At 41.5% G+C, this 22,933-nt stretch overlaps 2 protein-coding genes across 5 annotated transcripts in view; both read right to left on the minus strand.

Moving 5' to 3' along the window:
* Positions 1 to 123: 123 nt before the first annotated feature.
* rab11fip1a (RAB11 family interacting protein 1 (class I) a) lies at positions 124 to 14,054 on the minus strand. 3 transcript variants are annotated; one of them, XM_040019298.1, is made up of 6 exons: positions 13,334 to 14,054; positions 5,857 to 6,293; positions 4,846 to 5,746; positions 2,261 to 3,913; positions 1,782 to 1,878; positions 124 to 1,344 (listed from the first exon to the last, which is right to left on the minus strand). In XM_040019298.1, the coding sequence occupies exons 1-6, from the start codon at positions 13,681 to 13,683 to the stop codon at positions 1,141 to 1,143; spliced, it is 3,642 nt and encodes a 1,213-aa protein (XP_039875232.1). In that variant the 5' UTR covers positions 13,684 to 14,054; the 3' UTR covers positions 124 to 1,140. The 3 variants fall into 3 exon arrangements, with proteins under 3 accessions (XP_039875232.1, XP_039875233.1, XP_039875234.1); XM_040019299.1 differs by lacking the exon at positions 13,334 to 14,054 and adding an exon at positions 7,885 to 9,566; XM_040019300.1 differs by lacking the exon at positions 2,261 to 3,913 and having other exon boundaries at positions 13,334 to 14,043.
* Positions 14,055 to 14,693: 639 nt separating this feature from the next.
* The window catches only part of adgra2 (adhesion G protein-coupled receptor A2), a 43,283-nt gene continuing 35,043 nt past the window's right edge, over positions 14,694 to 22,933 (minus strand). For both annotated transcript variants that reach the window (XM_040019817.1, XM_040019818.1), the window contains exons 6-19: positions 22,520 to 22,683; positions 21,904 to 22,117; positions 21,567 to 21,731; positions 21,267 to 21,465; positions 21,013 to 21,162; positions 20,769 to 20,930; positions 20,313 to 20,513; positions 19,962 to 20,151; positions 19,114 to 19,322; positions 18,912 to 19,036; positions 18,705 to 18,828; positions 18,477 to 18,625; positions 17,809 to 17,898; positions 14,694 to 17,672 (exon numbers count right to left, since the gene is read on the minus strand). In XM_040019817.1, coding sequence (XP_039875751.1) covers positions 16,259 to 17,672; positions 17,809 to 17,898; positions 18,477 to 18,625; positions 18,705 to 18,828; positions 18,912 to 19,036; positions 19,114 to 19,322; positions 19,962 to 20,151; positions 20,313 to 20,513; positions 20,769 to 20,930; positions 21,013 to 21,162; positions 21,267 to 21,465; positions 21,567 to 21,731; positions 21,904 to 22,117; positions 22,520 to 22,683 — 3,556 coding nt within the window. In that variant the 3' untranslated portion in view covers positions 14,694 to 16,258. The remainder of the gene's footprint in view (positions 17,673 to 17,808; positions 17,899 to 18,476; positions 18,626 to 18,704; positions 18,829 to 18,911; positions 19,037 to 19,113; positions 19,323 to 19,961; positions 20,152 to 20,312; positions 20,514 to 20,768; positions 20,931 to 21,012; positions 21,163 to 21,266; positions 21,466 to 21,566; positions 21,732 to 21,903; positions 22,118 to 22,519; positions 22,684 to 22,933) is intronic.

Raw genomic sequence — 22,933 nt, forward strand, 5'->3', positions numbered from 1 at the left:
GAATTGTTAGTGCAATTAGAACCTTCGCTGAGAGCTAAATAATTATTATGTAAATATTTAATTTAGTTGTGTTGTATATTACTTGCAAACACACAATGGTGGTAAACGACCACATGCACAGTCTAGAGGCATAATTAGTGTCTTTATTTGAAAATAAACACAGCGTTTTCATACATTTACATCAGCTGTAATATTACAAACACTGGATAGATCAGACTGTACATGCAGTGAGCTCTCACTCCAGAAAAACAACAGATCATACATGAAAAGGTCTGGAAGGCACAAGTGGACAGACATACTGATTAATATTGCTATCATTACTGCCATGCTATCATCAAACAGTTTTAGTTTGTAAAGGCATCATTAGTGAAGATCAAACATAGAGACAAGGCGACTTACTAAAACAAGTCTTTTACTCCGATCTTGATTTTTAAATTACTTCACAAAAGACAACAAAACACATCATAGTGCTCAAAGTTTCTAATTAATTTAAGGAGAACAGGAAACTGTAGTATAACTTGCATAATATTTGAACTATGAGCACAATGGAGACAAAATTGCTTAACTCTGTATACGATTCAAAATCTGCTGAGAACATAGCAGCTGCTCTATTTTAGTCGATGCTGGTTTTCTATGTAAGACCTCTCTGAAGCAACAATAGGCACAGTGTCTTTAAGGACTGGATATCCAGGTGACATTCATATGTGGTGAGTACAATATAATGACTGCTGTTAAGTGGTTAAAAGAATACATGCTTTCATAAAGATGAGGCAAAGAAAATAAAAATAAAGACTTTAGTGGAGGAAGACAACATACATGAATGATTTCAGTGATTATTCACTACACAGCAAAACTTAGAGACTGCCCAGTGTAGACTTAAAAAAAACTACTTTATTAAATAAAAGTTGAATCCAGTTTTCATTATTTATAATGATTAGTATATTTTGCAATAAGTTGCAGTACCTTAGTGTCGGGACAACATTTTTTTTCTTCTTTTTAATATAAAGATTTTCTGCTTGCTTTTTACATTCCAGCATCTATTTGTTTGAAAGTTAAAAAAGTGCATATGCTCTAAGACACTGTCTTATAATACAGTACAAACACAAACAGGAAGCAGAATTAAGTCCTGTTTACATTCCTTTACACTGGCTTGGCAGCATTGAGGGCATACAGGATACTCGGCTTCTCCTCAATGACACGGACCAACAGGTTGTCTATGTATTCCTCAAGCTCAACGATCTTGGCGTCCTTCTTGGTAAGGTCAGCCTGCTGCTTCACCACCATTGTGATCAGCTCCTCCTGAGTCAGCTGAGTGTACGGTCCACTTTCCACAGAGTCCATCATCTGAATGAAAAGAAGATAATTTGGTGAATGCTTTTTAAATTAGGACATATTGAGGAATTCATTTAAGCACACAAAGAAAAACAAATCAAAGAAATTGGAATATAAAAGTTACATTACTTTTCTGACAAAATAATTAATATCATCACCATCTGCCAAGTTAAAGAAAAGAGAGACAAGAAGAACTTTTGAGAAAGTTTCTAAAAAATACTTTGAGAGCAGACTGCCAGACGATCTTAGATGTGTAAAATCCAATCGTCTCATAGCACCACCTGGCATTTTTTTTCCATGCTACTCCTTGTAAATAAGAGCACAGTGCAGACCATGTTGCACAGTGGAAAAGAGATTTTAGGTTATCCAGGCACGAATTGTTCCTGCAGCAAAAGCCGGTCAGGTTAACGGTGTTTACGTGCCAGTACATTATACCAGTATGACAGTACCTTTATCGTTGCTGGTGTGCTGTCCCGGACCTTTATCTCTTTCATAGCGTGGATGCTCTGGCTCTCTGATGTGCTCATAGGCTTCACGGGATGAGGCCTGTAAATAAAGGCATTACGTTACTGTAAGGCCTGATAGTTTACTAAGTAAATAGAAGAAGAGGTACAGAAACCCCACAGAAAATGATTAAGAACTATTTTGTGTAGGAGAAAAACAATTAAATGATGTGTTTTATCATCTTCCATAATCATTTCTATCGTATTCAAAGTGCATTTGAAGTGCAATATTCAACATTCAGATTGAAATCAAGTGTGAGGAAAGTTTCCAAGAAATCACAGCCTGGAAAACAGCCACACCACAAGATAAATCCCAGCGACTTATTCGCCTCCCAGTATAACAGCACCACGTGTGATCCACCATAACTGAATCAAGTTCAACCCTCATCAAAGGCTAACTCTGAAAATAGCCTGGTCAATCTCACCTGCGTGAATTTATCGCTAGCCCGCTTCCATTGCTATTCTGAGTACTGACAGGCTGAACCTCAGATGGTGACACCATCGCTCGCAAAGTTTCCTTCCCCCCAGACAAGATTTCTGGTTCCTCCATAACTACTTGAAGGGGCTCTGAAGCTTGAAAAAAAGATCGGTCTCCAAAAAGATCCTCTCCTTCACTGAAACTGCTCTGTGTTTTCCCATCATTGGGAAGCAGCAGTGGGATATCTCTGAAACCTTGAGTGGCAGTGGGTATTATCTGCTGTGTGGGAGTTGTGGATGGAAGGCTCTTCTTTCCTTTTTGTGAATTCTTTCTTTGGAAAGCAGGATTGTCTAGTTTTGACTCATCATCCGTTTTCCTGTATTCACTCTGTTTCTTCAGATCACTGCCATTAAAACTGGTGAAAGGATCTGGTGTTTTTTCTTGACCAAAAACTTTATCAAAGTCACTTGCTGTCATTCCCCAATCTCGAGGTGTCGCCTCCTTCCTACTAGCATCGCCAGTAAAAAGTGAATCACCGTTTTCCTTCTGCAGCGTCCATGGGTCTCTAGAAAGAAGCTGAGTACTGGGGAATGGGTCCTCCTCTGCAAAGCCGTCTTTTAACTTTTTGTCTGTGCTGCTCATACTTGAATTAGATACTTTTGGGATGTTACCGTTCACAGCAGATTGTGGTTCCTTTGTTAGCTCGTTGACACTGACCCTTTGTCTGGGTTTAGCTGTGGGTGCTTCTTTGTTCATGGTGGCCTGTTCTTTGCTTTGATCACTTGAAGGTGGTGTATTCAAGTCCATCTGGCTTGGTGTTCTGGGTGAAGGTGTGGGTGAAGGTTGCAGCACCTTTCTTGCACCATCTCCTGACGTAACTCTGCTTGAAGTGTCCGATATTACTGATGCTGGGGATGCAGGTTGACTACGTGTCACTGAAGACGGTTGAGAAACACTCGGGCTTTGTTTCTGACTGGAATCTGCTGCTGATCGTGGAAGTGGCGATGTCACTGGTTTAGGAGGAGTCGGGGCTGGTGCTTTTTTTGTTGACACAGGTTTGGTCTCCTGAGGTTTAGCTTGGGAAAGCCTCATGTTAGGAGTCTCCAGTGAAACAGAAGACCTAGGACTTGGTGTATGCTCCAATGGACCGTCCACACTCATCTCAGGACCCAAGAGTACAGGTGCACTCTTGTGTTTCTGATTGACCTCAGCAATTATATTATCCCATCGAGGCTGCCCTTTCACCCCGTGTCTCCTCTGAGGGAAGAGGGTTTCATAATCTGGAAGTGGTACAGAGTTTTTGCCTGGTTGCGGTTCTTCTGGCTCTTCATAAGCCGGGTTTTGAATCTCTCTGACAGGAGTAAGATTTCCTCTGGTTTGGTTCCTGTAAGTGGGTGGTAGGAGGGCCCTTCTGTTCTGATCTGCCATGGTGGGTGAAGACCCCTCAGATCCAGATGACAAATTCTCTGTGTTGCCACGGGGAGAACTAGGTGGGCTTTGATTGCTATTTCTTGGAGCTAAAGATGAGTGGAGGCTGGAGAAAGTATCAGGGGACCCAGATGGGACTCTGGACAGGATGGACTCAGAGTTGGCTGGGGAAGGAGACAGCTGACTGGGGGTTTGGAAGTCAGCAGGTTCAGGCTCCAAAGATTGAGCCAATCTGCCAAGGAGTGAAAACAAAGGCCTACAGGTCATTACTGGCACCCACACTTTCACCAGTGTATAAACCGTCACCAATAACAAGCAGATAACATCTCAACAAGCAGGTAACTACATTCCCCATGTACTGGCTCATATAATGTAGCTGTTGTTTAACACTAATCAATAAACTCTTCACTTTGATTTATCGACTGTTGCACCTTTGTACTGAAACAAGCCGCTAGTATAACAAAATATTTTCCCATAAAATGGTCCACTATTCAATGAGAGGAAGCTGCTGATATTTACACATTTTACGGTCGCTCTTTTATCCTAATGACTGTACACAACAATAACATCATCCTACTTAAATCACTCCATGCAGGCCTAACACTGCAACATAATTTAAGGGCCATCTTTCATGGCCTAAATCTCTAAAACATTTTGGAAATCAAAGATTACTGCAACAACAGCAGCAATAAAAAGGTCATTCACCTACCATTATGATCCAGAGCTAAGAATTCCAGTCCGATCCAGAACACAAACAATGATATTAAAAAAAAGATCTTAAACACAATATAAAAGAAAAGACAATCGAACCAGCCACGACATTCACGCAGAAAGCAGCACTATGGCTCAGTCGCTCCTTATGAACTTTGTTCAGCCTACAACTTGTTCCACAACATCTTTACACATTTAAACCCCACCTTCATTGTCATCGGTACAAACCAAACCGGTTTCACAGGTTCGTCAGCCATCGGAGGATGGAGTTAAGAGTAACTCATGACAAAAAGCAAGATCAGATAAGAAGGTTGTGTAAATTCCAGGGTTCAGTGTTGAAAGGCATAATATACAGAAAAACTGACCAATCAGAAGCACGTGACATCATGACATATTTAGTGCAGACTGTATGGTTAAGTGTGCTTTGTGCAATGTAGTGAGAAAAAGGCCTACCTGGGTTTGACTGCAGACACTTTTGCGGTGCGGTTAAGGAAGACCATGGCAGAGGGGGTTTGTGCCTTGCTGCTGGATTTCTGATGATCGGTTGGGCTGACGTTGCTGCTTAGAGAAACATCTGAGCTGAGGGTGATGTCCTCAAATGGGTTGGTGGAATGACGGGAGACAGGCTGATTGGGATCTTGCGCATCCAAAGTACGGGCTGGGGTGGGCAGCTGTACCTCCTCCTTTTTCTCTTCCTTCTTCTTGATCATTCCGAACAAGGACGACAGTCTGTCACTCATGGACGCCTCCTCCTGACGTTTCTGCTCCTCTGCTCGACGACGCTCCTCCTCAAGCCGCTGATTTTCTGCTGCTTCCATCATCTTGCGTTGCTCTTCTTGCTTTCGCCTCTCGTCCTCCTCCATCTGTTTCTTCCTCCTGGCCTCATCCTCCAGGAAGCGTCTCTTCCTCTCCTGTTCCTCTTGCAGTCTACGCTCCTCTTCCTCCTGCAGCCTCTTGAGCTGTGCCCTGTGTTTCTCCTCTTCCTCAATCCTCTTTGCTTCTGCTATGCGCCTTTCTTCTGCTTGCCTTCTTTCCTCCTCCTCTTGATGGTGCTGTTGTTCTTGTGATGCTCTGTCTGTTGATGGGACAGATACACTCCTGAAAGCATCTGCAGAGAGATCAGAAGTGTGTTTGCGGACATCTTCCACAGAGCCTCGACCAGAGCTGTTTAGACTGAGAGTAGATCCACTCTTGGGTTCTGTCTCCTCTGTGTACACATGGCTGCCGTTAATGCACAGGTTGTTCAGGTCACTGTTGCTCTGCTTGGAGCGGCCCAGCAGGGAGAAAGGACCCAAAGACACCTTGCTGTCAGAGCTGCCGGTTCGTTTGTGTCCCAATTTGAATTTCTTCTTAACTGCGGGGAGAGAGACAGTGAGGCATGATGTCATTGTTGACATGCAAAACAACTTACGCAACTTGCGCTGGCAACAGCAAACAATAAACAGAGAACAGAGGTTAAATTACCATCAGGAGAGTTGACATTGAGACCAGATGAGCGGCTGCCACTCAGAGATGAATTCTTCTCAGGCAGCGTCCCCAGTGTGGACATGGACTGTGAGATGTTACGCTGCAAGTTTGATTTGGGGGCAAAGAGCTTTTTGAGCTTAGATTTCTTTTTCTCATCTGGAGATTGGTTAAGTGACTGCGCGTCAGCCTCGCCCTCACTGTCTGTGAGGACCTGGCTGACAGAGGGCACAATCGCTGAGGCCGAGTCGGAGAAACCATCCTTTTTCTTCCCTCGCACTTTGTCCTTTATCTTGGAAATGCGAGAGCGTGGTTTGTCCTGCATGGAAAGGTCAAACATGCTGGCTGACATATTGTTTCTCATAAACTGGATATCTAGTAGCACCTCTCCTCGTGCCTTGTCCTCTTTTCCCGTTTTGTCCACCAGCTTGAACCATCTGCAAATGTCAGAAATAATGAATCATGTGTTAAAACAGAGTTATCGGAAGATAACAGGATTTGACTTTTGTTTCAGAACTATTTATATGATTTATCTTTATATAGGATGCACAGATTCACACAAACACAAAAACCTGAACCTTAAAAAAAATTGAAAATTGAGATGGGGCTGTGCGATATGACCAAAATCTCATATCCCGATATAAGAATTCTATCGTCCGATAACGATATAAAAATCACAAAAATGGAACATTTTCTGTAAATTCTGTGAATCTCGGGCAGCTCGTCTTGCGGGAAGTGTTTCCAGCTGCGCGTCATGTAGCTGGAGTCGAGTGTTTTAACCGATGCATGAAACTATACATTTTTAGACATAAGTTGTAACAGCCGCTGTTTTCTTTGTGAGTATTTATTACACGGCGTGCTGCAGGGAAAAGCCTGTTCTAACGTTTGAGTCTAAGGTTTATTTTTTAGCACCTGGCGGCTCTTTTTTAATTCTCATCCGTAAATAGTCTGCTCTTTCACGTGATTCAGTTTACTTTGAAAAGTCTCAACAGGATCTTGAGCTTTATTGTGAAAGATTTATTTGGAACATAAACAAGCGGGCATAAAAACAGGCGCTTGTCCTTCCGTAGTGTGGTTATATAAAATATAAGAGAAAGAGAGAACTTTAAGAAATTAATATAGCCACTACAGTGACCATCAAAACGATGACAAAATATTGCCGTAAACAGTTTATTTTGCGACACCACGAAACAAACAATAGCGTAAAATGAAACGATAGACGTTTTTATATCGTCATCCGATATATATCGTTATGTCGAACAGCCCTAAATTGAGACATGTAAACAATAAATCTTAAATCCCCCAAAGTCTGTAACACAGGTTGATTTACTATTGCAACTTTATTCTCAGGATTTCTACTTTAGATTTTTTTAATGCTGCCTCCACAGTCACCACTCTTATTCTTAAACACTGCTACACAGTGCAAACTGAGTTAACTATATTTGTTTTATGTAATTGCTATCAATCTTTTTCTCACAATAAAAAAAATGTGATGGAAATTATACTGAAAATTATTATATACAAATAGATTTTTAAACATATAGAAAACACTCTAGTTGTTACAGGCCTCATTAATCCATCACGTCAAAATTCCCAGATAATGCATTAGACATGAAAAATGTTAATGGTTTCAACAATTTGACAATTGTTATTGTGATTATAATGTGAGCTAAATCTGAAAATGTTTTTTGATTTCGGCTTATCAAATGTCCTGCAGTTTTTCAGTGTAATTTTGGAGTGTGCATTGCTTTTCAAAAACCTGCTTTTGGTCATGACATTACTCTTTTATACAATAATTTGAATGCAGGGCTTAAATTACGTTTTATGTATGAAAGACATTGAAGAATAAATATCTGACTGCAAAAAAAAAAAAAAAAAAAAAAAAAAAAAACTGAACCAAAATAAGCAGATTCCTAACACTTGTCACATCTAATACATCAGCCCTGCTGGCATTTGTCTGCCGATTGTTAACCTGAGACTGACAGGTGTCTATACTGTACAGCTTGTTGTAGTTCCTGTTAGGAGTACCATGCCAACGGCAGCTTTGTTCAGGCTCCCCCATCATGTCCTCTCTGTTGCACAGGATCAGCTTTTATTTTCTGTAAGGGAAAGGTAAGAGTGTTCTGGAGAGGCCCGTTTAAAAGCAAGCCAAAACACGCAGTTAGCGCCACTGCATACTGTTGCTCTCCATTTTTATAATTTGAAACAAAGACATTATAAGGGCTCTAAAGGTTTTTCTCAAAACCATGCTATTATTAGATGTACTAATAGTTCAGCAGTCGTGCCCATTTTGTCAAGCCTTAACCCTTTTTAACCTTTTTGTTTCACAGTACATTCCTCTGACCGTTTCACATGAGGTAAAGGTCACAGTTTGATTTCATTTGTGCAACATGTTGTGAATCTTATTAAAGTTCCGTCTGTCCTTGCATGACTTAAACTGAGGTCTCTGAAGCTATCTATTTCCGCCCAAAACGTTGTGTAGTCCTAATCTGATACCAAACTGCAATTTAAAGGAAGTTCACAGCCAGCACATTTATTTGTCATGCAGCAGATATGCAGATAGTCTTCTGTAGGGGAAAAACAGCTAGGAAACAAGCATGGGAGTGAAACAGCATTCCTCACGGCACCTCCCTGTGTGTGTGAAGTGTGTTATAATTAAATTTAAGCTGACTCTAATTCAAACATTCTTCATCTCCCACTCTAAACCAAGAAAGCCAAAGCAAACAATCGCTAGCCGAGTCGAGGCACAAGGGTACGGAGATAACATTTTCACAAGTCAGTCAAGAAACAGCTTTGTCCTCTTGTCTTCAATAACAACAGGGCGTGCACCAAGAGGACTACGAAAACAATATGAATTAACACGAGTACTAACAAGCTGTCAGGCTGTTCCAACTTTTGTATTGTTTGCACATGCATATAAAGCCTCCTCCCTAACGCATGAGCTCACTGGTCTTGCTGGACAGGTTCCCTCTGTTAACTGTCAATAGCTTCCCTTTCATGTGTAATGATTAACAAACATCCTTATCTTGTGAACCAACACCAGCCAGTACGGATGATTCAGCCAATAAAAAACAAAGAAGTATAAAAACAATCTCATACAGATGGGCTACAATTGGCTGTTACTGATCTTTAGGAAAGTTTAGTCTGATGTCAGCATTAGGTAAGTCTGATGTTACTGGACATCATATTTCACATGGATGGGAAATTCACCTGTACGCTTTGTTTGCAAAATACTGTGACTCATATGTCTGAACACATGAGTCCTACTCTGGGAACTGCCTCTGCATTAGGGCTGCACAATACGAGGAAAACTGATAACGGCTGATAAAATTGTTCAATACTGCCACGATCACACGACATGCAAATAATACACAAATACTGAAGTATGCATATTAGTCATACAGTTCAGATCAGCACATCTGATATTTTGTGGGCGTACTCTCTTCTTCTTCCCTGTATAGTTAGCAAAAAGTGATGGGTATGTATATAATAAAATGATTTTTTTTTTCATTAATATCCTTACTGGTACTAAAACAGAAGTAGAAAAGTCACTGGTTTATTTCATCTCAAATCACTGTGAGCCTTCTGCTTGAGTATCTCAAAAAACTATTAAAGATAAAAGCCTGAAATGTTCCACTTGGTTTTTCTTTACAAATTACAAATGGATCAGGATTTGTAACTTGGAACAGAGACTTCAAAAAAAATAGACAATATTCTCTAGTTTAAATATGAATAAATATACAAATGGAAAATTAAAGCTGTCCTGTAAAGTATAACTACAGTAGTGAAACAATCATTTTGTTACATTTCACAGTAAAGCAAAATGAAACGTGTAAAATGTTTTTAAAAAATGAGACCACTCTATTTTCACTCAACTTTCATGCTGGACTTAGCGAATGCGACAAGCTGTACCACAAAAATTGCCTCCAAATAATGTACAAACACCGCAGCAGGACTCCTTACATGTCCCAGCAAGCAAGCTCACATTACCACTATATTATACTCTTTACACTGGCTCCCAGTTGATTGAAGAATTTGTTTTCAAATTCTCATGACTACATACAGAGCACTACAGCGACTAGCTCCAGACCATTTATCTCAATTTCTTCTCAAGCATACTTTTTAGTGTCTGTTTTACTATGTTTTATTGCTTTTACTTTATTTTTCTTTTCTTTTGAGATTAAAATGTTAATTTTAGCACTTTGTTCATTTATGTATGTTCTAAACAACTCATATTAGCCCAATAAGTGTGCTGTGGTTCTGCATAGCAGTGGTAGATGGGAGCTCCTGAAAAGGTTAGAAGACTCTTATTATTTGTTTCTTTTTGTTTGCAACAGTTTTGATTGCAATCACACCAACAAGCACAGTTATCAAGAACTCTAAAAACAGAGTACCCACTTCAGCTGGGCACAGCGTGCACCACCTCCTCACTGCCCACTGAGTCTTTATAAGAGACGAGAGACTTCAGCTCCAGGCAACAAAACACAGAACAGTCGATACCACTTTTAATGTCTCAGGCACCGGGAAGGTAGAAGACAAAAACAAAAGTGGTACCACCACAAATGTGTTGTAGATCAGACAATATTTTCACGGACCGGCCTTTAAGGTGTCGCGGATAAATACAACAAAATAAAACTAGTACCGGTACCGAAAAAAAGAAGATTTATTCATAACACACGTGAAAAGTCCCAGGAAAACAGAGTTAACAATAAAAACGATAACAAAATAACACTGAAAACCAATAAAAACCCTGAAAACCATACATTTCACAGGGGGTTGGGGACCGCTGTTGTAGATTACTCTAATGTATCCAGGACCCCAAGCTGAGAGGAGGCATTTGTAAATACAATGATTTTTCTGTTTGAGTTTGTGATTTGTTTATCTTGAGTGTTCGCCCTGTCATGCTCTCCATGTTGAAGTATATCTATCCAAGATCTTGTCCTTACTGCCTCTGCAGAGACAAATTAAAGGACTGTTTGACGTTTTTAAAATTTAAAACCTACATAAATAACATCTAAAGGTGAAACGGATTACCTGGAAACTGGACAATAAATTAAATGAATCATTTCAGTGAGTGTTTCAGCAAAACTTTCAACCACCTGCAAGTTTAAGCTTTCAAATGGCTGGAATTTCCTGCTTTGTCCTTTGAGACAATAAACACTGGGTTTAGGACAATACGGTGCAAAAATAACTATTGCTTGTAGATCATTCATGATGCAGTATAGCTCAATATCCTACTTGTGAAAAATTAAGTTTAGAGGAATCTTTGAAAAAAAAAAACATTTAAAACAATCTGGTATATTAAGATAGTAAAACTTGCATTCATAGAAAAAAAAAAAGCACTCCAATGGAGCTGCAAAGATGAGTAAGTCCAAGTAAATTGTTAAACTGATATCTATCTATGTATCTATCTGATGTCTGGCCTTAAAACCTAATTTCATCTCGCTAAACTGTTTTGTATTAGAGGAAAAGTGTCAGGTTCCCTTTCAACTGGAAAACAAAGCCTTCGGTGTCACACCCTGTATCAGCACAACAGGGGAGCAGCGCAGTAATCTAACACCACATACTTCAAGGGAAAACCAGCAACATCCAATACCCCTGCACGCATACTGCATCTTACAGAACAGGAGGAGCAGGACAAGGCAGGAGAACGAAGGAGCTCAGTTATGAAATGGAAATAGCAGGGAATGAACTTTGGCATGAACATGGAAAAAGAACCCGAGCAAGCAAAAGATAACATTTCAAATATGGTGGTACAATAACCAAGAGCATGAGGTCATTCCAGCACCATAATCTAGGCTGCCCCCGGGGTGAGTGATTACTAAGAAGTAGCAAGCGCTACCTCACTCATTCATTACCAAAGGTCACTTCAAAATTACTGGGAAAGTTTTACCAGTGTAGCCTAAAATAAACCACCTTTATTTTTAACATTTATTTTACATAAGAGGGTGTCCAACCCAATTTGACAATTCTAAAGCAAAGCTCTGTTTGGATTCACGTTACACCCACGTTACACCCATGTCAGCGCCATTCATGTAATGCGTCTGGGTGTGAACAGACATATTTTAAGCTAGTCTTGAGGAATGCTCAGGATTAACAAAAGCTAAGTGATTTTAAGGCATGCCTCCACCATCAAGCATTAGTGATTGTCATTGTCTTAAAATAATTTGTGAAGTAAAAGTGAACCCACAAGCATGCAGGGTTGGACCAATGATGACAGACAAGCAAGGGAAAGAATGATCTCAGACCATTTTCCAAGCAAGTCAGTGGATGGTTTTAAAACCCAAACACAAAAGAAAAAAGGAAGAGGAAGAGGACAGAGGCTCCACCCACGTTCATGTTTATCATTAACAGCAAACCAAAAGAAATATATGACATCAGAACACTGAATTATTCAAGTGGGTGTCTAGAAACTCAACTTGTCTAGATAAGCCCTGCAATTGCAAAGTCAGTAAACCAATAAACTCAATGACTATGACATTATTCACTGCTGTGTTTCACAGTGGACACATACAAAGTCAAAAGATGCTCCAGAGTATTTCACATAATGTAATTCTCAGTGACTATAAGCCGTGCTGCCGCTTTATAACAAACATTGACATAAATTCTTCTGGAATTCCTTTTAATTGAATAAAAAGCTAATCTGGTGGTAAATGGTAGGTAAATTGTTAGACTTACTTTGGGCAAAGCAAATGCTGGTAAACTAGATAATCAGACAGGCACTTATAAAGCCCAATAGGTATGCTAATACCTCCTCAGAATAGCTGAAGCAAAGTTCAAGTCTGCAGCTGAGAGGTAAAAATCTAATCCAACTACCCAGTGATTCTGAAAGTTAATATACAGCCCTGGAATTACACTGTGACACATGATAAGCCAGTCACAGTAAAACTGGTGGCACTTTGGCTGTAACATTTATTAAGATTACTGCTTCTTCAAAGTCTGTTCCCTTCAGTGGAAAACGTTTTTTTTTAGCAGAATATAGATACCAGCTAGAGAACGGTGTGGAAACAAACTCGATATCAGCTTACTTACCTCTTCCTAGAAACAATGCATTTAACCTAGCCTTATGGTCTAGACTCCATTACATTTGCAACTGGTTTGCTCTCCACTGTGTACCTTTCTCTTATTTTTGTATACTTCTCTCTTGTTTTGTATATACATTTCTCCTGTTTCCCATTTATTCCTACTGTCGACTATTTATAGTTTATTCCGGCACGGTTTGTGTGGAGCACCTAGAATTTCATTGTACATGTACAATGACAATAAAGGGCCCTATTCTCTTCTCTTCTATATGAAGCTCTGAAACGAAAGTTATTTGGATAGTCATTTTTCATTGTGCAGTGCTCTAAGGCTGCTGCTGGACTAAAACCCAGACTCATTATAAACGTAAAAGAAGACTTAAACATACTTAGTCAGAACTAATGGGGGAATCTGTGAGACCCCAAACCCCTCCCAAAACTGCTTAGCTGACACTTACTCTGTCTTTTTGCGAGCCTTGTTGTCATAAAGCTGCAGCAGGTTTATCACAGCTTGGCCCAAGAACTTGTCCAGCCCCACTTGGGCACGGTGCATTACTATGATATATAGCATACAGCGCTCAGCGTTTCCCGGGTGGAAGAGCGGCAGGTCGAACGAAGCCTCTTCTTTCCACACCGGATCGACAGACTTCTCAGCCACGGAGGTAGAAAACTTGTCTTTGGCCACCTGGATGATGGCGTAGGAGTCGTTGGTGCCATTCTTTCCCTTGGTACGCAGGTTCCGAGCCTGGTGCACCGTTACCTGGACACTCGTAGGATACGACTGCTGGCTCTGGTCGGCCAGAGACATCGCTAAAGTCCGTCAAGCCTTACTAAAAGTTATTCAGAACTGTCTCGAAAAATACCTCAATAAAACGGAAGACTGGTTAACCTTTTCTTGAACTCTGTTGTTCACCTTCGGCGTCCTCTGCGGTTCTAGGTGTGGGTTACCTAGCTTGACTTCAGTTCGGGAAGCTCAGTATGATGTCGTAATACTTCTCCCTCCTCTTTGGAAGGCTGTGCCTCAGCCTCTGATAACATTTGAGTTCAGTTCACACTTACTTTACCATTTGCATGGTAATATTAGCCTAGGTAACCCAACCAGGGCACTGTAGCGCAACTAAATCCTTCAAGAGGCTTTTATAAACACAGTTCTTTCCGCCAAGTTGAATAGTTTACTTCCCTGATGTAAGGAGTTCCCGCCCATACTCTACATATCGCTCTCTGATTGGCCAATTCTTCAGTCGTTTATAAAAAGTCAGTTAGCGATTGGACCGCAGAGGAGGAGGGCTTTAATAACTCACAGACCGTTAACCGTGGCTGAAAAGCACTGACCAGGAATCAGTTTAGCCTGGGAAACGCAATGCAAGACTGAAAGACGTCAGCAGTTACCACCGAACTGAGTCCAGCGCTGGTAATTGCGTGCTTGTAAGGGACAGAAAATGGCCATTTTTAAAAACGTAAAAACATTTTTACAACACATTTTTACAAATGTTTTTTTTATTTGTTAAGTCTAAAACGAATGTTTTTAATAATTAAATTAAATTACTATTATTATTAACCAAAAAATAATTACAAAAAATATTGTGTTTTTACGTCATTAATTTAAAAACTACCAGTAATGTAATGTACTTTTGTCTTACTTTGTTTTTTACATTGTTCTTTGCCTGCGGGAGCACAGGGAACAGTGTGTTACAGGTAAGACTTATGAAATTACGTCACAGCAACATAAATCTAAGGGCATCTAAAATCCTATCATACAGTAACTATGAATTCATTTATCTACCAGGCCCTTTTCAACAAAGTTTAAGCCATTGCAAATTATTTTCAGGCAATGTCCCTTTAATGAAATGAACATCATATTAAGAACACAATATTTCATATGACCACAATAATACTGGGTTTTTGTAGGCTTGTGTAATTGCAAAATAGAGTACACTCCACTGGATATTTCAGTAAATGAAGACGATTGGGTTATTTACAAAATGCAACATTCAGTTATAAATAATTAAAGATTTGAATTATTGAAATCAAGCAACAAGCAGCTGTGGCTCCATTCTTCAGCAACATAAAGGTTTTTCTTTGGCACAAAGAAAAATACATCAGAAATTAAACAGAATATTTTAGTGCCCTGATTATTTTTCCTTTTAAATAAAGACATTGTCTTGCATGCAACTTGCAAATTGGAAATTGTTAACAAAAGCATAGTTACTGATAGAGAGGCAACATTAAGATTATATGTATACCTATCGCCCATGATATTAAATGAACCAGACAAGTCTATCTTTCTAATCAACAAAATCATATCACTCCTATATAATAAAATATGACAAAGAAAGAGCATATTATGACACAGCAACAAGTGTAACAACACAGGGTGTGTTGCCCAGAGAACAATGGAGAAACGTGGCAATGAGGTGCGTAGCAGAAATACTATTTCCTGTTAATGTAATTTCCTGAATTGCAAGTGCATTAAAAAGCTCATAAAACAGAAGTATGGCTTTGGATTTGTGAGTCAACTCAAGGCAATACTACGGTGGCCCCTAAATTACAAACAGCTCGACCACCACAATCAAAAACCTGCTAAATACAGCTTAAAGGAAATCTCAATCCAGGTTCCTCTGCTATCCAGGAGGGGGCAGTCATTCAGGTATTAGATCAGACAAGGTCTGAGTGGGTATATTGTGAATTTATCACACAAGAGAAGCTCCAGCAGTGCTGATAGGAGTACATAGAAATGAAAAGGAAACATTTTTTTATATTTAAAAGTTTCGCATAGCCTTTTTATTTCACTCTGAGATTCTGTACAGCCACACTCACGCAAATCCTCTTCTGTTGAGTGAGCGCGCACACACACAAACACACACACACACACACACTGAAGCATAAACTTGCAGACAACATAGAAGTGCATACATGAGTAACACAACCAGTTATTCGAAGCGCACATAAGGGTGAAAGTTTTTCCATGGATTAAATGCATATAGCTTGACTTTGGAAATGGCCCATCTCATAAACCATTTCATGCTATAGTTGATATGCATAGAAAAATCACAATTAAAACATTAAAGCTTTCATTAGACATCTAAAATCAACATCATATGCCAATTTTAGAAATGACTTGTACATTTTTTTTATAAGATAAATGTGTATCTTATTTTTGAAAATGACAATAAAAACACCTGCCTTAGTATTTTTTTATTTTTTAAATCATTTCACAGCAAACTCTCTCAACGCTACTGAGGCAAAAGTACCAGTTTAGGGTCCTGGATGCCTTCATGATATTATATCTTAAATTAGATAATTATTAAGAGACCGTTGAAACATAACCCAGTCATTCAAGAGTTCATTAAGGACATGCATAGTTGTTCACATGTAAGCATATTTTACACCGTGGTTTCACTTTTCCACAAACCACTCTTCATTCCAACAGAGCTCTGTGATTGGTCTGTGCCACTCATGTCCTGCTCTAGTTCCAGCACAGAGTTTTTCAGGTTGCCATTTTGGCCAGCGGCCCCCGGCACAGTGGCGGTGTCGCCGTTCAGAGGGTAGGAGCAGCGCTTTGTTTCCGCAGAAGCTGCGACTTTTAAATTGTCTCTGCTGGCACATCGCCTCTGAGCGTTTTGCATGGCCACTCGACTGGCCATCGATGGCAGCAGGGGGAATGGTTTGCGACTCCCGCTGCTGCCTCCATCGCTTCCCTCCGAGGGGCTCGTAGCTACTGATTCTCCCACTCGCTTCCCGTTTGTCAGCACGCTGGCCTGGTTCTCTGACAGACTGTGGTGAATGCTGCCATTCTCACTTGTGGCTTGTTTGTAAACAGCATGCGATGAACTGAGGTGGTCTAAACCTATGGGCCCTAAAGCTCCAAGACTGCCCCCACCTCCAGCAGCCCTTAGAGCTTTGAGACGATAGTGACCTCTGCCCTCGCCCCGATGATAGTATTGACTACTGCCTTGTTTAGTTCTGCTGCTCGCTTTCCTTCTCTGGGGCTGTCCTGGGGCTGCAGAGTTAATGGTGGGCAGAACATTGTTTGTAGGCTTGGTGATGTTGTCAGTACTGGTGCTAGTGTTGTTGCCCGTAGGAGCACGTGAAGTGCCGTTTGAATTGTCTTGCGTCGCCTGCAGCAGGTTGGTGAGCTTGCAAGGCCCTGGGCCCACGCTGCTGATCCCACTTGGTGTGGATGACGACCTAGCTGATGAGGAATTATGAGAGTCACCAGGTGGATGGCAGTTGATAAAAAGCTGGGATCCCTGTTCAGAGGTCTGGACCCCACTCCCAGTAGTGCAGGTATGGGTGTAGGTAGACATGGGATGAGGGCGTTGATAGCCTGGGCAACAAGCCAGCCAAGAGGTCTGGACATCTTGTCGCCGGAAGCAGTGGTGCACCACCAGAAAACCCCCCAAAACTGTTGCGACTATCCCATAGAGACAGCTAAACAACAAGCTAGTGTGACCTGTAAGCCACACTGCCATGGCTGCACAACACCACAGAGCCACAAACAGGAAGTGGGTGGCCACCAGCACAGAGAACTGTGTCTTGAGCGAATACTGATCCTCTGGAGACATAACAGGGTGTACAGGTCCAGTCACTGAGTCGTTGGAGAGCAGGCTGGTACTTCCTGCGAGCGCAGGATGGCTCTCGGTCACAGGAGAAGACAGAGTGGTTCCTGTGCATTCTTTGGCCCCACGGCGCCTCAAGCGAAAAACAGTGCACAGGAAATAGATCCAGGTCACCAACACCACCAGGCCAGCGGGGACAAAGAAAGACCCCAGGCTGGAGCGCCGGACCAGCCAGCAGCTGCAAGAGGCAGAAAAGATTGCAGTAGAGTCAGCACAAAACAAGGACATCTTTGTGTGTCATTCGCTTCAGCAGCAATCCAAACAACACAAAGTCAAGGGCCAAATGGCTCAAGGATAAAAAGAGAGGCACTTACTAAGGGCTGTTGTCTCCATAGTCGTTAACATTGACAGCTGCTGTGATCCCACAAATGATGAGAGGAACACCATCAGCTATCAAATAGAACCTTGAATAACAGAGAGACACATATCAAACTCATGAGATAAAAAGCGATTCTTGTGCATGTTTGACCTTCGGCTGCCATGATCTTTTTTCTTTTCCTTTTAGTGTTTTAATGTATTCCTGGCTCTCTATCATGTGCAGGGCTTTATGATCTTTGGCTGCCTTAGTAGGCACAGTGTTACATGGATCAGCACAGACACCAGCATCTATGTTCTCATCTAATGTGGCTGAATAGGCAACAAATGGTGGCTGGAGGTCAGAGGCACAGTGTAGTATGAGCACAACCTCTAGATCACAGGAACAGAAAAGCAGGAAGAGAAGAAAATCGGGAATACTGGATATGATAGATATGCTCAGATTCATGACAACTCCCACTCATTCTCTTATGGTGGTCTCATGCCCCTTTCCCCCCTCCCCCTCCCCTTAGCCATTGGGCACAATAACCACCTTTGATCGTGCACACTTTGGGTGGTCACACACAAGAATGACAGCATCTGCCCAAAATATAAACCTTATTGACAACAAACAATAATCTCACAGTAAAGGAAGTGGGCGAAGGTGAGTTGAATCTTGTTCACTGACCTGAGCATAGGTCGTTGCGTAGGCGGAACAGGAGATTCTCCATCTGGTTGCCGGGGCATTCTCCACACAGCCTCTTTGTAAATCACCCTGGCGCTGACTCCAATCCACAGCAGGGTTGACAGCGAGGAGTAATGCAAGGCAATGCCAACCTGTCACGTAATGTTGTCAGATCAGACATCAATCTTAAATGCCTCTTAAAAAATGCAATACTTGAAATTCAAAACTTACTGCTTGGCAAACGACTGGATAGCTTGTTAAGCTTATGCCGCCTGCGTATATCGCTGTTGTCATTGCAATGTGGAAGCAGGTATTCAGCAATGTGTGCCAACTTTTTCTTGATATGCATATTGAACTATGGGAGAAGAGTAAGCTAATTAGATAATGAAGCAAAAAATAAATAAATAGTAGCAAGAAATTGCAAATACACTACAGTACCTGTGGTGCAGTATGTGTGTAATGATGATAGTAAAGAGGCAAAGGAGCAGAACTGCAGTGCAGGCATAGACCACTGGATGGAGCACCCTCACAGTCAGTGGGGAGCTAGGGAAGTCAGGTACCTCCTAGAAACCACAGAAGTCAAGTTAACTCTCATTTAGCCACGGTGATCTTGGATGAATCATTACATTTTTGAGCCTACCTGCAGAACGGCATAGTTGCTAAGCAGAGAGCAGCGCATGGTGGAGGTGTTGCTGTCACTGCGAACCAACTGGCAGCCCTCCTGACTCCAGCCTCCCTGCTTCTCCGGTCCCTTAAGGCTCCAATGGGCTGCCACGGCATCGGTACCAGGAGACAAGTGGCGGAGTGACACCCAGATGGGGTCTGAATTGTTCTGCATGCTGCAACCATCTGTCACAGAATGAAATTAATAAATAAATAAAAACCTACTGTTTACTGAATAGAATACCCAATGCATTCTACTTTCCACCTGGTTGTTTTTGTAAAAACAATTACATAAACTGGGGTATAAGTGCAAAAAAATGGATTGAAGGCTTTGTTTATATTTCATGATTGGCCGCTACAATTTGCAAAATGACTCTTGGCAAAGAGAGAGAAAAACCTGCCAAGGCAAAAACAAGCAACGAACAAAGAACAGTCCCAAGGTTTTTCTGGTGCAGTGGTTCAGACAAAGTAGCCTTTCATTATACTGAGTTTCACACAGTATCAGATCTGTAAAAATTATACCCGGGTTACGTTTGGTGAAGAAAGCAACTGTCCCATTTGACTGCAAGAGATTTTTCATATTTAATTAATTCAAATAAGCACAAAGTGGTTCGTTCTTTGTTCATCCTGAAGCATAATTATGATGTTTGTAGCTGTCACAGAACAGAAGAATTACACTAATGTGTTTTATTATGATGCCTAAGCATAAAGAGCATCCAAACACCCATGATTTTAACTTTAAAACATTAACTTTAAATATGCATAAATAAATAAATAAATAAATAAATAAAAGGAGTCTCTTTAATATACTAAAGGTTTCCTTACCTAGGCCTACAAAGACTACAGGGCTGTTGACAGTGCGTCTGCGGGAGTGTTCAGTAGTGGTGCTCGAGTTCCCAGTCAAAGGAAAAAAGCTGCCTGTTCGAAAGGCTACAAACTGCAGTTTACAGTCTGCTGCAGCATCCGAAGCAAACAGATTAGCTGGAAGAGTCACCGAGGCCAAGGCTACAGAATTCTGGAGAATTAAAAAAGGTGTAAGTCACACAAGAAGCCAAACTGCAAATGTTGATTGTATCAAAATCCTTCATTAAACCTAAACTGTCCGTGTCTATATGATGTGGTTATTAATGAAGTAGACAGAACAGGCGGATGCAAGAAGGCATACATAAGCCTCACCTTTAGGAAAAAATTGTTGAGAGAGGTGTTATGGGCACCAGTGCTACAGTGGACGCGAAGCTGCTGTTCATGGACAGACTCTGACGTTTCCATTCCCTGGTTGCCCACTGACACCTCACGCTGCTGATGCGCAGTACAAGTTATCCCAGTGAAGTGGGCAGGTTGAATTAGATGGGCTTCCATCACAATGTTCTTGGACATCTGTAAACATGAAGTCACCCAGGCAAGGTAAACACCCTGACACTTTCATTTAAACATTACTATGGGTTTTGTTGTATTACACAGACAATTTCACACAGAAATATGATTAAAGACATGCACCGCTCTTCTAAATCACACACACATGCATTTCCTACTTCATGAATGAACTATAGAAAGATTTCACAGGTTTCACAGCAAGCATGCTCTGTTGAAAATCACATGATAAATGTATAAAAAACAGTTAATAGTTCCCACCATGGAAAATTCTTTAGCATTACTGTGTAGCTGAGACCAAGCCAATGTCTCAAGGGAGTTGACTATAGAACTACAGGCTCTCTTCTCTCTCTGGGCCAGAGCGAGAATCTGTTCATCCACCTGCATCAGGTTACTGCCCATCTCCACCATCACCGCCAACAACTGGAGCACAGGGAAATTTAAAAGGAGATTTAATAAGGAACTCTAGAGAATATATTACTACATTTACTTAAAGTGCCCTCACCTCTTTTATCTGTGTCACATATTCCATAAACTTCTCCATAATTTGCGCCATGTACAGTACATCGACCGAGTCAGTAAAACCAGCAGCCTCCAGGGTGTATGTGCGAACTTGATGTGCCACTGTGACAACATTGGATGCATTGATGGGCCTCTGAAAAGCAAGAGCGGAAATATGGTGAGGACATAAGGAGTCACGTCATGCTGCGAATGTTTATTGAACCAACATACTACGGCGCTGACAGCGCTGCGACTGACCAGGATGAAGGTATGCAAGACACGTGTGATGCCGTTGGTGTAGTGACAGTTTGAGTAGTCGCCATCCTCCCATTTTCCAGTACGGTCACAATAGCGAGAGGCTTTTTTCTGCTCCATGCCCCCCTCAACAGACAGGGAAGGGTAACGCAGCTGCAGGCAGTACTGGTGGGAGGTAATTCCTGCCAGAGTTCTTGGCCACCTGTGGATAAATGCCAGAGAATAATGGCAACGCTGAATCTTTTTTTAATATCGTATGTTCCATATTATAATATACAGGATATATTTAAAGCTTTAACTGACCTGAACTCCCCACGGTTGTTGACAACTTTATCTTCTGGACAGAAGGAGGCACTGTTCTCCAGTACCACTATCTCAACGGTGAGAGACTTGTTGCCCCTCCCAGTAGAAACCACACACTCCCACTCTCCACTGGCCTCCACATGCACATCGTATAGAATAAGCTCACTGGATAAAGATGATAGCGACAGCTCATTATAACACATCGTTAACACATAGTATTGTAACTAATAAAGCCTCTCCCTTTTTTTTTTTTTTACTCAGGACTGTCTTTGCACTAAAACGAAAACAACTCATCTGATCTACTACTACTCTGTCTGCGTTGCTCTATTTACCACACCTGGTGATAAAGGTGCAGTCATGCACGACACTGCTCTCCAGCTGGACACCCATTTCTGGATCAGTAGTCACCGGCTGACCATTGTGACGCCAGTGTAAAGTGGTCATCTTGTCCACCAAGGCAGCAGCGCAGTGGAAGGGCAGCCGATCGCCTTTGAAGACCACCTGACGCTGAGACGGCAGCAGTGACATGGTGTGCAGCTCCAGAGGACCATCTGAGCAACACGGTGGGAAAAGATGCAGATGTGAAGGTTACACATCGCTCGGAACTGCTTGTGCTGCTCTGTCATTACCAAGCCTCAGCTACATTTTTCCACAGAAGCTATTATGAGTCTGCCGTTCTAGAGCAGACTGGATGCAGACTGCAGCAATTGGTAAATTCAACCCACAGGATTAGCTGTCAACACAACTCACTGAGCCTTTTGGAAATATGTCCCTGCAGAGCAGCGGGGATTGATTTTGTTCAACCCTTTTTTGGTCGGTTAATCCTTGAAATAGCTGAGATGAGCTTGAACTTCATAATGAGTGAACTGTTGCTGTCATTCACAGTGCAACATTCTCTGAAATAAAGTGGTGAACCGCCTCATTCATATGCCTCACTGCTGCCAGGCTCTTACCACAGCTCAGATGGCTTTCCCTTAGTCCACGCAGGGGCTTTCCCCTCAGGCTCATGGGGTAGGCACACAGGGTTTCTTCCCCCAGCCGTGCTGGACTGCCGCGAAAGAAGTTCGGGACCCATTGCAGCTCGCAGTCACATGTTAGGTAGTCTGAGTTGAAGTTCCTGAAGAGAGAACCAATGGTGCCTTAGGAGAGTTTCCATGTTTACTCTGTTTGACTGAGCTCTAGTTTTTACCTACAGGAAATGCCACAAAATGTCACACCTCTACATGCTGGTTGGCTCGATGTAAAATGAAATGAACTGACTCATAAGCTTTTTTCAAACATGGGCAGGACTGTACATGAAAAGCAAACAAACAAAGTCCACTTGAAACTGACTCAAACTATTGCTAAACACTCCAATATTTAAATGC

The sequence above is a fragment of the Simochromis diagramma genome, unplaced genomic scaffold, assembly GCF_900408965.1.
Source record: "Simochromis diagramma unplaced genomic scaffold, fSimDia1.1 OVJJ01000822.1, whole genome shotgun sequence".
NCBI lineage: Eukaryota > Metazoa > Chordata > Actinopteri > Cichliformes > Cichlidae > Simochromis > Simochromis diagramma.